This window comes from Rhinopithecus bieti, unplaced genomic scaffold (genome assembly GCF_001698545.2).
Source record: "Rhinopithecus bieti isolate Rb0 unplaced genomic scaffold, ASM169854v2 scaffold_42745, whole genome shotgun sequence".
NCBI lineage: Eukaryota > Metazoa > Chordata > Mammalia > Primates > Cercopithecidae > Rhinopithecus > Rhinopithecus bieti.
In genome coordinates, this window is record NW_016819184.1 from 6,917,113 (window position 1) to 6,933,024 (window position 15,912).

General features: G+C 44.2%; 1 protein-coding gene across 7 annotated transcripts; it reads right to left on the bottom strand.

The window, feature by feature from the left end:
- Positions 1-10,005: 10,005 nt before the first annotated feature.
- On the bottom strand, positions 10,006-13,216 carry FAM24A (family with sequence similarity 24 member A). Of its 7 annotated transcripts, none has more exons than XM_017858709.1 (3): positions 12,466-13,195; positions 11,338-11,439; positions 10,006-10,350 (listed from the first exon to the last, which is right to left on the bottom strand). In XM_017858709.1, exons 1-3 carry the CDS (start codon positions 12,519-12,521, stop codon positions 10,158-10,160), a joined length of 351 nt encoding a protein of 116 aa, XP_017714198.1. In that variant the 5' UTR covers positions 12,522-13,195; the 3' UTR covers positions 10,006-10,157. The 7 variants fall into 7 exon arrangements, 6 of the variants coding, with proteins under 6 accessions (XP_017714198.1, XP_017714202.1, XP_017714199.1 ...); XM_017858713.1 differs by having other exon boundaries at positions 12,390-12,567; XM_017858710.1 differs by having other exon boundaries at positions 11,338-11,464; positions 12,390-12,567.
- Positions 13,217-15,912: the final 2,696 nt, after the last annotated feature.

The window sequence follows — 15,912 nt, forward strand, 5'->3', positions numbered from 1 at the left end:
CATAGTAGCCTCTAATAATCCTTTGAATTTTTGCAGTGCCAGTTGTAATATTTCCTTTTTCATATCTGATTTTATTTATTTGGTCTTCTCTTCTTTTTTTCAGTTAATCTGGCTAAAGGTTTGTTGATTTTATTTATCTTTTCAAAAAACCAGCTTTTCATTCTGTTGATTTTTTTGTTTTCTTCATTTCAAGTTCATTAATTTCTGCTCTGATCTTAATTATTTCTTTTCTTCTACTAATTTTGGGTTTGGTTTACTCTTGCTTGTCTAATTCTTTAACATGCATGATTGGGTTGTCTATTTGAAGTTTTTCTACTTTTTGATGTAGGCTTAAAGGTATACACTTTCTTCTTAATACTGCTTTTACTATATTCCATAGGCTTTAGTATGTTGTGTTTTCATTATTTGTTTGTAGATAATTTTCACTTTCTTTCTTAATCTCTTCATTGACCCACTGGTCATTTAGAAGCATATTGTTTAATTTCCATGTGTTTGTATAGTTTCCAAAAATCTCCTTGTTATTGACTTATAGTTTTATTCCATTGTGGTCAGAGATGATACTTTGATATTATTTCAAGTTTTTGAATTTTTAAAGACTTGCTTTGTAATATAACGTAAGGTCTACCCTTGAGAATTATCTATGTGCTGAGGAGAAGAATGTATATTCTGAAGCCATTGGATGAAATGTTTTGTAAGTATCAATTACATCCATTTGATCTATAGTGCAGATTAAGTCCAATGTTCATTGATTTTTTTTTTTTGTCTGGATGATCTGTTCAGTACTGAAAGTGGGATGTTGAAGTCTCTAGCTATTATTGTATTGGGGTCTATCTCTCTCTTTACCTCTAATAATATTTGCTTTTTGTAGCTCAGTGGTCCAGTGTTAGGTGCATATGTATGTACAGCAGTTATAGCCTCTTGCTGAATTTATCTATGTATAATTATATAATGACCTTCTTTGTCTCTTTTATAGTTTTATCTTGAAATACACATTTTTTGCATCAATATATTCTGCTCTTTTTTGTTTCCATTTGCATGGAATATCTTTTTCCATCCCTTTATTTTCAGTCTATGTGTGTCTTTATAAGTGAAGTGTGTTTCATGCAGGCAACAGATCACTGGGTCTTGTTTTTTTTTTTTTTTAATCCATCAGCCCCTCTATGTTTTTGATTGGAGAGTTTAGTCCATTTACATTCAATGTTATTATTGATAAGTAAGGACTTACTCATGCCATTTTATTTGTTTTTGGGTTGTTTTGTGGTCTCTTCTTTCTTCTTTTCTTACTAATGTCTTCATTTTAACAAAGGTGATTTTCTCTGGTGGTACATTTTAATTTTTTGCTTTTTATTTTTTGTGTATATGTTGTATGTTCTTTGATTTGAGGTTACCATGAGGCTTTCAAATAATATAATACCTCATTATTTTAAACTGATGTCAACACTGATTGCATAAACAGACAAGCAAAGAGAAAACTAATACAACTCTACAGTATAACATTGTTCCCTGCTTTTTAATTTTTTGTTGTTTCTTTTTATATCTTATTGTACTGCCGGTCTTAAAAACTTGTTATAATTATTATTTTCGATCAGTTCATATTTTAGTCTTTCTACTCAAGATATGAGTAGTTTACACGTCACAGTTATAGTGTTGTAATATTTTGTGTTTTTCCATGTATTCACTATTGCCAGTGAGTTTTGTACTTCCACATGACTGTTTACTGCTCATTAATGTTCTTTTCTTTCAGACTGATGAACTCCCTTTATATAGGACAGGTTTCATGTTGACATTTCTCAGCTTTTTTTTTTTTGTCTGGGAAAGTATTTCTCCTTCATGTTTGAAGGATATTTTTGCTTGATATACTATTCTGGAATAAAAGGTTTTTTTTTCCTTCAGCATTTTAAATACACTGTCTCCCAGCCTGTAATATTTTTACTGAGAAGTTTGCTGCCAGATATATTGGAAGTCCATTGTATGTTGTTTCTTTTCTTTTGCTGCGTTTAGGATCCTTTCTTTATCCTTGACCTTTGGGAATTTGATTATTAAATTCATTGAGATAGTCTTATTTGTGTTAAATATGCTTGGCACTCTGTAACCTTCTTCTACTTGAATGTTGATATCTATCCTTCTCTAGGTCTGGGAAGTTCTTTTTTATTATCCCTTTGAATACACTTTGTATCCCTGTCTCTCTACCTCTTCTTTAAGGCCAGTAACTCTTGGATTTTCCCTTTTGACGCTATTTTCAAGATTTTGTAGGCATGCTTCATTCTTTTTGCTTTCGTCTCTTCTCTCTTTGTATTTTCAAATAGCCTGTCTTCAGGCTCACTAATTCTTTATTTTGCTTGATCAATTCTATTGTTAGGAGACTCTGATGCATTCTTCAATATGTCAGTTGCATTTTTCAACTACAGAATTTCTGCTTGATTCTTTTTAATTATTTCAATCTCTTTGCTAAATTTATCAATAAGATTCTGAATTCTCTGTGTTATCTTGACTTTCATTGTATTTCCTCAAAACAGCTATTTTGGATTCTCTGTCTGAAAGTCACATATCTCTGTCTCTCCATGATTGGTCCCTTGTGCCTTACTTAGTTCATTTGCTGAGGTCACGTTTTCCTGGATGGTCCTGATACTTGTGGATGTTTGTTTGTGTCGAAGTATTGAAGAGTTAGGTATTGATTGTAGTCTTCACAGTCTGGTCTTGTTTGTGTCCATCATTCTTGGGAAGGCTCTCTAGATGTTTGAAGGCAAGTGCCTATTGTAATCTAAGTTTTTGGTCACTGCAACTGTATCTGCATTAGGAGGCACCCCAAGCCCATTAAGGCTATGGCTCTTGCTGACTCATAAAGGTACTGCCTTGGTGGTCTTGGACAAGATCCAGAAGAATGAAATGGATTACCAGGCAGAGACTCTTAGTCTCTTTCCTTACTTCCACCCAAACAAATGGAGTCTCTGTCTGCTGAGCTGTCTGGAGTTGGGATGAAGTGACACAAGCACCCCTGTGGCCACCAGCAATGGGACTGTGCTCCATCAGAACTAAAGTCAGCATAGTACTGGATCTCACCCAAGGCCCATAGTAGCCACTGCCTGGTTACTGCCCATGTTTGCTTAAGACCCTAGGGCTCTACAACCAGCAGGTGGTAAAGCCAGCCAGGATGGCATCCTTCTTTTCAGAGCAACAACTTCCCCCAAGTCCTCAGCAGGTTCAGAGATGCTGTCTGGGAGCCAGGGCCTAGAGTCAGAAATCTTAGGAATTTACTTGGTGTTCTATTCTACTGCAGCTGATCTGGCACCCAAGCCCCAAAACAAATATCTCTTCTTTTCATAAGCAGAGGAGTCTCTCTTTATGGCCACCACTGCCCTAGGCCCAAGGTAGTAAGGCAGGCTACTGCCAATGTTCATTCAAGGCCCAAGGGCTCCTCAATCATCTTGTGGTGAATGCTGCTAGGCCTGAGACTCTCTCTACAGGGCAGCAGGCTCCCCTCTGACCCAGGGTAGGTACAGAAATGAGCCAAACCCTGGAACTGGGGACCCGAAGATCCCACTTAATGCTCTACCCTGCTGTGGCCAAGTTCGTACCTAAGCTGCAAGACAAAGTCCCCCTACTCTTCTTTCTCCTTTTCTCAAGCAGAAGGAGTCCATCCCCATAGCTGCCACAGCTGGGAATGTGCTGGGTCACATCTGAAGCCAGCTTGTCTCTGAGTCTCACCCAAGGCCCATGGCAAGTACTGCTTGGGTACCATGGGCTTTTTAGTCAATAGGTGAAGAATTCTTCTAGGACTAGGTCCTACCCTTCAAAGCAGCAGACTCCCTTGTGGAGTCTGGATTGGGTGCCTCAGGACTCTCCCTGGTACCCTATCCTACTGCGGCTGAGCTAGTATCCAAGATGCAAGACAAAGTCCTCTATACTCTTCCTTCTCCTTTCCTCAAACAAGGGGAAGGGGTCTCTCCCAGAGCTGTGAGCTGTACTGCCTGGGGCTGGGGGAGGCATGGTGCAAGCTGATCACCCCAGCTGGTATCTCACTGGGTCACATGCCCCCCAAGTCCACTGGCTGCAAGCACAGCACAACACCACGACTTGCCCAGGAATTGCAGTCCTTGTGGTTTAGACACCCTTTCAAGCTTATTTTGTACCCAGAGCACTTTAGCCTGCAGTGTCCAGGCTTGCCAGAACTCAGGTTCCAACCACTGGGAGGGGTGACTCCCCTATGGCTGTGGCTGGTCTAAATGTTCCCTCCTTGGGCACTGGCTGAGCTCTGCCTGGTGTTGCTTCCTGCTGTGACAGAGAAGCACTGAGTTTCATTGCAAAATCCCATAATCACTGCACTCTCCCTCCCACCAAGTGCACAGATTTTTTTCTCCATACCATGTAGCCACTGCCAGGGGATGGGGAGGGAGTGGTGTTGGTAATTCAAGACTGTCTTTCCCATCCTCTTCAGTGCCTCTTTCAGTGATATGAAGTTAAGAACAGGTACTATAATCACTCACCTGATTTTTGGGTTTTACTAAGGTGCTTTTTTGGTGTAGATAGTTGTTCAATTTGGTGGTTCCTGTGGGGAGGATGATTGGTGGAGGCCTCTATTCTGCCATATTTCTCTGTTTCCTCCTCCTGGATCACTGTCCTTTAAAAACTAAAATTCATGCGGTGTTCTTTGTATGTATTTACCATACGATTCATAATAAATGGAGATTTTTGTTGTTTCTTACATTTATTAATATAGTATAATGAACATGCTTGTACATATATCTTTGGACACTATTGTAGTTGTTTTCTAAAGCTAAGTGTTTAGAAGTAAAATTACCTGGTTAAATTCCATGTGCGTTTTATATTTTATATGTATTGCAGTATCACCATGAATGAATCTGATACTAACTTAATCTCCTACTAATAATATTTAAGAGTAATTTTTTTTCCACACAGGGGCCAGCAGAGGATCAAGAAGTTCTAAAATATCTGGTAGGGACCTTTTGAATGGCAGTATTTTGACTAAAAAAAAAAAAAAAAAAAATGTTTTTTCAACAACTCTGCCAAACAGGAGACAATGAAAAGGGCCAGAGGCATAAGCCTCCTTACAAGCTCCTTCTTCACCAGGGGCTGGGCAGCCTTAAGGACTGACAGCTTTTATAGGCTCTGTGTTTCATCAGTTGTCTGGACACTCCAGGGAAATGTCAGTTCCATCCATATAAGGGGTAGATTTGTGTGAGAATAGATCAGCTGTGTCACTGGTTTCTTATCAGCAGTCCCCACAGCAAGGGTTCTCTCTCCCCAAATCTTTTCTGGAAGGGTTACCCCCAGTGGAAGATCTTTGTGGGGATCTCTAGCAGCTGCCACCCAGGAGGCATTGAGAAATTTGCTGTGGAAATGACAGGAAGCTGGACCTTTGCACTGTTCCTGCAAATCATGAACTGACATTTGAGGCCTTTGACATTTGAGGCCTCAGTGACATCTGAGGCCTTAGGAGCTCTGGCCTGGGAAGGGAAGCCTGTGGGAGGCCAGAGGATCAGTAGGGCAAGGTGGGGGCATGGCACCTGGGCAAACTCTGGGTCCAGCTGGGTCACTGTACTGCCAAATGCCTATCAACTCCAATGGAGATGACACCAGGTTCAAGAGGCCAAAGAAGAGACTCAGAGCCAGAAAATGAGACATGGGATTTTATTAGGGGATACATACAGGGGACAGAGTTCAGCATGGGCTGGACAGAATAATTGTGAGGCCCAGTGGAGATGGGCTGGGAAGGAAAATCGCAGCTGCTGACAAAGAGCATGCAGTTTATATGGCATTTTCACTTAGCACCCTCCCCCTAACAGTCTCCACTTGGCAACTTTTACTTAACCCAAAACTCAGGGCCTTGGTCTCCTGGTTGGCCTGCAATTCCATGGGATGGGATGGGGGCTCAGATGTTCCTGACAGACAAGAAATGAATCTCAGGGCTGACCACTCCTGGATTCACCACCTCTGAACACACATTCGGTTCCATCTGCCACACACGAGTCATTCTCAGAGAATGCTTAAATTATTGATATCAGGTGTGTTTACCTTACAGTCACTCAGATGCCCTGCCAGAGAGCTGAGGGGTGGAGAGAGGGGCAGAGCATTGTGAGGAAAAGGGAGAGCAGATCCAGGTTCCCCTGCAAGGATTTCTAATAGGTTATGTCTGGAGAGGCTGGAGCAGTTAGCTTAGTCCCTTGGGCACTGTGTTTTGTGGCCAAGAGAAGGAAATCCTGGTGTTCATGATGAGACTAGGAAGGGCAAATGTGTGTGTACTAGGGAGGGTGGGGGCTGTCCCCTTTTCATTTTCATTCATTTATTCATTTATTTAGCATATATTATGTAATGTTCTAGGTCCTGAGCAATACAGAATTGAACATGAGAGACACAGTCCTGCCCTCATGGAACTTGTATTGTAAGTGGAGAATTAAACAAAAATAAATGAAGACTTCAAATAGTGAGAGGAGCTCTGACTGCAATAAAAACAGGGTGACCTGTTTTATTAATAGGGAGTGGCTGGCTGCCTTGGGGTGGGGAGGAAATAGGGTGGGAGGGAAGGCGTCTTGAGAGATGAAATCTGAGCAAAGACAGAAAGATAAGAAGGAGGCATTCATGTGTGATCTGAGCTTGGAGGTTGCATTTTATGCAAAAGAGAGGGCAAGTGCAAAGGCCCTGAGGCAGGGACCGGATGGGCACACCTACAATAGTAGGGATGAAAGAACAACCTGGCTGAACGTGAGTGGGAGGAGTGAGCTGGGAGGGGAGGACGGAGAGGAGCAGGTGAAGGTTAGATGGGGAAAGGATCTGTAGGGCAAATGAGGAGTCTGAATTTCACTCTAAGTTCAGGTGGAATATTTTGAGTGGACAATGCCAGGACTGGTAACTTTTTGAAGAAACTCTGTGCAGCTCTGTGGAGGGCTGATGCTGATGTAGGCTGCGTCTCCTGGGGTGAAACCCTCTGGCTACTGCCAACTCCTCTGTATTGTTCTGACGGTGCTGCAGCCCAGGATGCCTTCCTAGGGAGAACACAGGCCTATGCTGTGACCCAGAGGATCCATTCCTAATTGGGCCCACACCTGATGCTGCAGGGGAAGGGCAGCACCTGAGATGCTGGGATGTGTTGCTCAGGAGGAGCTTGGACACTCCCCAAGGCCCCTGCCCAGCTCTGCTCCATTCCTGTCTGCCCGGGCTGGCTGTGGATGAGGTGGGACTGGGTGTCCTGGGGTGAGTGAGCAGGGCGCAGGCATTTGAGAGGGGAACCTACTGATTACTAAGCGCTGCTCAGTTGCAGCTGTGTCCATGAATACCCACCTCTGCCCTGGGCTCTCCCTCTGAACCCTCTTCCCCCTCCCGTGGCCAGGATCTCAAACATCCCCGATCCATCCCCACTGAGTGGGAGAGGTTCGTGGCCACAATCTGTCAGGGGGTGGGGTGCCTGGTAAATGATCCAGGCTTCTGGGTCCAGTGAGGAGGGAGGCCACCTTCAGGCCCTTGACAACTTTCTGTGGATCATGGAGTGCTGTAGGGTCACCTGGCCTCATCTCACTGCCTCTTCCTTGTCACCTGTGCTAGTCCCCACTTCACATCAAGAACACAGAGGCTCAGATGGGTCAAGGGACTTCCCCTGGTGAAGGTCGAATTGGGATGGGAACCAAGTCCATAGGGCTCCAAAGCCCATGTGTGGTCTTCTGCCCTCCTGCTCATGGGGGCATCCTGAAGACCCTTTGTCTCACCTGCCTCCCTCACGGTCCCTGGAATACCTGCACCAGGCAGAGTTGCCCATGTAGGGAGGCCCCGGTACATGCCTTCTGGGTCCAGGCACTGGGCTGCCCACTGGGTGGGGTAAGAGGGGACTCATGGGTGCTCTGTTGGCTCAGAGCTAGCTGGTGACAAGAGTAAATCAGTGTCAAAGGATGGAAACAGTGCCCAGAAACTTAAGGGTGAGAGATCACTTCCAGGACGAGGGTCTCAGGGCAGCCTCCAGGGAGTTGCTCAGCTCCAAGGGTGGCTCCTCCAGAGCTGCTGGGCCTGCCCGCCTCTGGCCTGTATCCCCAGCACTAAGGTCCTGAAGATTCCCAAGACTCCCACACACTCTGCCCAGATCCCTGGAGTTCAGCCAGCAGGCAGCCCCCCAGATGCTTAGTTCCACCCTTGTTCACTCCATCACCTGGAAGTCACAGCTGTTTCTTTCATTTGCTATTCCTGTTTTCCTGTTTACTCCTGTAGTAGGTAACCAACTGTTACTAGTTAATAATTCTTAGTTTTTATTTTTTATTTTTTTTGGAGACAGAGTCTTACTCTGTTACTCAGACTGGAGTGCAGTGGTGTGACCACGGCTCACTGAAGCCTCCACCCCAGGGCTCAGACGATCGACCTCAATGCCTGCGGAGCTGGGACTATAGGTGTGGGACACCACACCAAGCTAATTTTTTTATTTTTATTTTTGGTAGAGATAGGGCCTCACTATGTTACCCAGGCTAGAATAATTCTTTATATTTTCTACATGTGATGTTCACAAGCAAGGGTTTAGTTCATGAGAGGAGTGTACATGGTGGTTATGCCTTTCTCGTGCTTGAAAGCAGTTCCAGGAGGCTCAGGGGAAGGATCCGGAACAGAAGGCAGCTGGGAGCAGAAGAAATGAAGGGGGGCTTCCTGCTACGTGTTGCTGTCCTTGACATAAGGAAAGAAACTGAAGCAAAATTAACATAGAGAGGTTATTTGGTCCAAGGTTGAGGACCGTGGCCGGGACGCACTTCAAGAGTGCTTTGGGAAGTGCTCTGCTTGGCCTGTTACTAGCAGGTTCTTAAAGGCAAAGGGGGCCAGGTACGGTGGTTCACACCTGTAATCCCAGTACTTTGGGAGGCCGAGGTGGGTGGATCATTTGAGGTGAGGAGTCTGAGACAGGCTGGCCAACATGGTGAAACCCTGTCTCTAGTGAAAATACAGAAATTAGCCAGGCATGGTGGCGCATGCCTATAACCCCAGCTACTCAGGAGGCTGAAACAGGAGAATAGCTTGAACCCAGGAGGTGGAGGTTGCAGTGAGCCAAGGTCATGCCACTGCACTCCAGCCTGGGGGACAGAGCAAGACTCCATCTCAAAAAAAAAAAAAAAAAAAAAGAAAAGAAAAAAGAAAAAAAAAGGCAAAAGTGATCAGGAATGGCTAATACAGGGTTGTTTAACAGGAATTCTCACTGGTTTACAGAGATGACATTGGTTAGTGATTGGTTCTAAAGGGTTGGATTATGGGGTGTGAGTTTTGGTGTCCAGTGTATGGCTTTTTATGGCTTCCTGGCATCAGTCCAGAGCCCATATAGCAAGTGGCTTCAGGATGTAATTATTATTTAGCTCAAGGGGGCAGTGAGACATGACTGCTGTTTCATTTCAATTCCTCTCTGGGCCTGATAATTAAAGGGGGCTCATATTCCTCATCATATTTACCTGTTATCCTCAGATAAAGTTTCTTTGCTTTCTCACTGTGGTCCAGAAAGTCTGGGCTTTGGTGGGAGTCCCTATTATAGTTGAAGATGCTGACGGCTGGATCAACGCACATCAGTGTTACCGTGATCCACAAAGGAGGCACCTGCTCTGACGATCTGGGGGTGGCAGCAGGAGGAATCTGGTTTTCAAATGTGCCCTTTGAGGCCACTGAGCTCAGGCCTTCTTTTACACAAATCAGATGACTTTAATGCAAGGGAGGCCCTGCCTGGCTCCTCTCACTGTCTTGGATGAATGGACCATTATCTGTGGTGGAGGAGCGGGGTGCCAGCAATCAAAGCTCTCAGGAGAGCCAAAAGAGCTACTCCAGCTGGGGGAGATCAGTTGGGACTGACATTGGAATGTCCTAATATCAATGTGCATTTTCCTTGTAAGGTGGGAGATGTGCTGGACACTTTCATTTTCTAACTTTCTTTTACCGCAATGTAATATTACCAGCTAGTGACCCCAAATCCCAAAGTGGGTAATATACATATTTAAATAAGCGATGTTTATAACTAACAAACATACTGGAGGCAGAGGATTATTTCCAATATTGCATATTTATGCAAAAGTACAGAAAATAACACTGTACATTATATAATAGCATGTAAACACTCTAGAACTTGAATAATAAAACGTTCTACTAAGAAAGAAATATTGCTCATGAAGATTTTTGTGCCCACCTTTCCCAAGTCAGAGGCCCTCATTTATGTCACAACAGCAAGGTGGCAGGGCATCAAAACTGCCATACATTCTACATCCTTCACAGCATTGGAGAGACGGACATGACTCCATGGTGGTGGCTTTGGCCTGGCTGTTCTTGGCCCAACACACCTTGTCTGGGTTGTGATGTTTTACAGCCACAGCATCAGGGTCCTTTGCAGCTCTTAAGAAAAGACACACACAAATCACAGGCTTAGAATTTTTCTTCTCAGTCCTTTTGTTAGAACTGTTGGGGGTATCTGGGAAGTTTAGTGCTGAAGCCAGTCAAACATGAACACCAACCCTACATTAAGGCTCTCTCCCCTGTATCAAATTCCTCTTAAATCCCTTCCTCTCCTACGATTGCTATAAATGTAAACTCAGGTTACAAAAGTAAGGGTAAGTGAATTGCAAGCAAGGTCACCCAGCTGGTCACTGCAGGCCCCCGAGATGCAGGAACGATGGGAAGCTGCTGCATTCAGCTGTGCCCCAGGCTCCGGGATGTGTCACTGTGAACTCCTTAGAATGGACTGTGTCTGACAACCAACCTCTCTGGTACTTGAAGGGTCTTCTCCCCAAACTGTAATTGTCTTTTGTTCAACCTACATTCTCTTTTCTCAGGATATTCACATACGTCAGCTGTCCCAGAGTCCTAAAGGTTCACCTCTTCGTCCTCAAAGCCACCAGAAATGAAGGAACACTCTGAGAGCTCCCAACTCAGGCAAGAGGAGATCAATCCAGCCCGTCCTCCGCATGAGCACAAGGCAGAGGCTCACTCATGCAGCCTCCCCTGCAGTCTTCAGCCCACAGTGCCCAGGGTGGCACTGGCCAAGGTGCTGAACAGAGGGAGGCACTGGCCACGGTGCTGAACAAAGGGAAGTTTGGCCAAGGTGCTGAATTAAACACCTGACGGTAAACTCATTGAGGTCCAGTGAGAGCCAAGCACCACTGACTCTCACAGCCTTAAACTGAGAACATTCTACAAACCCTAGGCAGAAGGGAAAAATATTTTACACTCAGTTGCCATTTCTGCCTTTTCAAAACTGCTTGTTCTTCTTGACCTCACTCACTCAGGGGTATGGCCACAGCAGCAAGGAATGACCTTGCTCAAATAGGGAGTCCAGGTATCCCATTTGAGGAGGTGTGATTCACTTTTCCTCACATGACTCACTTTAGTGCCTTGGCTACTTTGACATAAAGACAGAGCACAACAATTAGGAGCACCATCGTGGCAACCAGTAAGCTGCTTCCAATGCCGATCATGATCTTCGTCCTGAGATCAAACATCTTTGTCACGCCTAGGGAGAAAGTGCAGGGAAGCAGAACATGGCCTCCCTCCCCACACAGCCACTAAGCAACCTTCCGTTAGTAGAGGAAGAGTGAACCCCAAACACAGATCTTTATGCATGTAAACTGCAAGCAAATCTTTCCAGAGACACCTAGGATCCTAAGCTGGCCCAGGGGTAGACAAAAGGGTTTATTTATGGATAAAAATGGACTTAAATGTAAACTCCAGAGGGAAGGAAATCATAATGACAGACAGTGGGAAGAATCTTTCCCTCTCACAGGCATGATGTGCAGCTGGAAATGACCACAGGCCTGCCCTGGAGCTAATGGCTTCACTCCTCACCACCTGGGCCCTGAAATATGTTCACTCCAAGGGTCAGAAGTCACCCCTCACTGTACATTAGGTTTAAAATTATTTTATGAAGCTAAGACAATTAGTTCAAAAAGTATTGTCCAACAATAGTGAGAATATGAAAATCTATTTTGTAAGTGATAAGTATTTTGGGAAAAACAGTTTTCAATTTTCCCACCGACAACTGGGTTATCTCAGGCTTTAAGGAGATTCCTGACACTTCCAGCCAAACCCCTGCCAGGGCTCAGAGATGGGAGGTGGTCTGCAGAGACCAGGAGCCAGCTTATCCAGGAGCCCCTGTCCTTCATTCTGTCTTCCTAGTAGACCATAGGCCTGCCTCTGCCTATTTAGTAAATACTCAATTCTCCCAGGAAACGCAGTTTGTTTGGAATAAGTAATTTGCTTAATCTAACACTCTGGAATTGGGGAACAGTGAGCCAGGAGAGAAGAATAACCATTCTGAGAGCTAAGCATACTTACTACAGTTCAACCATCCAGAGCTAGATAAAGGCGAATTGTAACAATAAAATTAAGGAAAAAAACCCCAAAACTTTAGGGCATGGGATATTTGGAACTTCTCCAACCTGTAATCTGAGAAAGAGGGATCTAATTATCCCTGCTAGGAGTAATTAAGATCCAAGGTTGAACAGCTCAGCTCACTTTTGGAAGCTCAGGTTCAGCCGGAGCTGGTAGAATGGGCCTACTCCAACCTTCATGCCACAGGCTGTGTGACATCAGCTCTCTGGACACCAGCTCTCTTTCATGGAGTTCTGAATTCTATTCCATAGGTATAGTTTCGCTCTTGTGAAATATAAATACTATTTTGAATCACTTAATTCTAAGTCTTTTAACTTTTCAGGTCTTATTTCCCTTCCATTAATTTTTGGAGTTTGACTGCTAATCAAAAGCAAGTTTGAGATCTTAATTTAGCAAATAAAAAAAAAAAAAAGAAATATGGGAAGGGTAAAATAATCTTACATTTAAAAGTTCAGTGATAGAGGACTGGTTAGACTTTAGATTTTCATTGCACAGTGAAATAATATAGAGTCATTTACTAGGATTCAAGCACACTTCCATTGACATGGAACGATTTTAATGCTTTATAGTTAAAAGAAGTACAAAAATGAAAGTCGAACAGGGCATCTGTTCTAGTCAGGTTTGTATGATTTTAAGGTACTCATATCCAGCCAGCGTAGTAAAATTAAATGAAGAGACACCAGGTTCAAGGAAGACGTGTGGACATGTTTCTCCCCGCTAAGCATAATTATTATCCCTGGAATAACACGAATCAAACAAAGGAGAACTATGAAATTGGAAAGAAGAAAGCAAACTACTAGGGACCCCAGGCCTGGGTAAGCTCCACAGCAGTAGAACAGGGGAGGTGGGCACACCTGGTGTTTTCCAATGCTCAAGCTAGCTTATTCCACTCCCGGATTTAATGGGAGTCCTGCTGACAACCCCAGGCTTTCCCAGCAGCAGTAGCAAGTTGGATGGATTGCAAACCCCACTGGCAATAGGTCTGCAGGGGCAGTGCTCATCTTCCTTGCTAGTCCTGAGACTCCCCTCCTCAGACCCTAAAGGGGGATCTGACCACATTCAGTGACCTAGCCCAGAAAGCACTCTGTTCCCATGTGCTAGAGACCCCCCTGGACTCCAGCTTGGGGGCCCTCCTTCTGTCCCTCAGGCAGCACTTTTGGGGACCTAGAAGCCCCAGTAGCACCAGATAAATGAAGTAGACCAAAATAGCACCACAAAACCTCTGAAAATTAAATTGTCATTGGGATCTAATCCCACAAAAGTAAGCCAGGACCTGCATGCTAAACCTAGGCAGTGACTACGTAATAAAATAAAATATTTAAATAGGACCTAGAGTCTCCTAGCATAACAGTCAAAATGTCCACGATTCAATGAAAAATCGCCCATAATACCAATAACCAGAAAAGTCACGCCCGAATGAGAAGAGACAATGAACTGATGCCCTGAACATGAAATAAGTTTGGTGTGTTCAAGGAACAAGAAAAAGGCCATTTGACTGGAGATGCATGAAAGGGGAGATGGCAGGAGAGGACTTGGAAAAAAATGGCCAAGGATACAAACATGCAGGGCTTAGAGCTCTAGTATAAGCTTAGATTTTTTTTTTTTTTTTTTTCTGCCTGTTACGGAACACCCTTGGAAGATGTTTATTGGGATTTTAGGAAGAAATTCGTGCAATCTGGCTGGGGAGCCTGTGCTTTTAAACATAGACCAGTGGTTACAGAAGAGAAAACTGAGGTCAAGTAAGGTCAAATAACTCCTCCAAAGTTACATAGCAAGTAACTGACTAAGGTGGAAGGAGAATTCACGTTTCTTTTCCTAGTGTTTTTTCCTGGAACCCATCTTGAGCATATATCTTCTGAGGGGATTTGAAGAGATTATGTCAGAATAGGCAGAAAACTAAAATCCTAGGCTTCCTTGCTCAATTCAGGCACGGGACTGTCTTTCAGTATGAGGAAGTAGGGACATGGGAAAAGGAAGGGATAACTGGGAAGATGCTAGCATTTGCTTTACCTTGAGAGGCTGCTATGGCAGAAGAGTTGCTTCACCTTTCCATTGATTTCAAATGTGAAAGAGAATCAATTCTAAATAAGAAGGTTCTACATGGGCATGGGGAACAGGATAGATGGAAATAGGGAGAAGGAAAGGGGTCCTGGATTTCAAGTCCATCCTCACCATCTATTGATACCAAGACTAATAAAGCAGTTCACCTCCCGGAGCCTGCTGCTTCTTTTCTAAAGTGAAGGGATAATGAATGGTGTGAGGTTTGACAATGATGGCGGTGGCAGCTGTTAGTCTCAGAGGTTTCTACAAGGACAGATGTGTCACAGTTTGGAAAACTGTGAGGCCAGTGTGAGTAATTAACTCTTCTGCTGTGGCTCTTCTCCAGTCACAGGTGTGTTCTGCCCACAGGCTGGATCCAGGCAGAAGGTGTGAAAGTGAGGACAAGATTTTGAGGGAATCTTTACCAATGGGTCTCTGCTAGAAAAAGTCTGCAGTCAAATGACTGTTCAATTGGAATCATCACTTGGTTTCATCATGTTTCAAGATTTCTGACTCCTCAACAAATCAAAGAGCTTTCCGACTTCTCTTCTAGATCCCACAGTTCTCATTTAAACAGCAACTTTCAGGAGCATCTCCTGCACACACAGGTTGCACAGTCACCTACTTGGAGTTTTTGGAATCTTGAGTCTGTCTCTTCTGAGACTTATCCATTTATTGAAGCAGGGTTTCTCTAACTTATGTGTGCATAGAATCATCTAGAGAGCTTGTTAAATCACAGATTCGGGGCCTAACCATAGAGATCTGATTCATTGGTTTGGTGGGGGGAGTCCATGAACTTGCCTTTCTAAGCATCTCCCCAGCGGAGGCGGAGGCACAGGTTGAGTGTGTTAGAGCACCTGTACTGGTCAGGGTTCTCTAAAGGGACAGAATAGGATAGATGAATACATAAAGGGGAGTTCATTAGGAGAATTGACTCACACAATCACAATGTGAAGTCCCATAATAGGCGGTCTGCTAGGTGAGGAGCCAGAAAGCCAGTCTGAGTCCCAAAACCTCAAATGTAGGGAAGCCAGTAGTGCAGACTTCAGACTTCAGTCTGTATCGAAGGTCCAAGCGTCCAAAAGCTGAAGAACTTGGAGTCTGATGTTGAAGGACAGAAAGCATCCCACACGGGAAAAAGACGTAGGCTGGAAGACTCAGCCAGTCTAGTCCTTCCAAGTTCCTCTGCCTGCTTTTATTCTGGACGCTATGGCAGCTGATTACATGGTGCACATTCAGATTGAGGGTGGGTCTGCTTCTCCCAGTCCACTGACTCAAATATTAATCTCTTTTGGCAACACCCTCAAAGACACGTCCAGGAACAATATTTTGCGTACTTTAGTCCAATAAAGTTGACACTCAATATTAACCATCACAGAGCCCAAAACAGGGACTCCGTGTTCAGTCTGTTTAATAATAACCCTGGAATCTCCTGCAATGGCTCTTCAGGGACCACATCTCATTCTGCTCTGATTCCTTAGATCTGCGTTAGGGCTGTGGAACCTTCATGTTTAACAAGTCCCCCAGGTG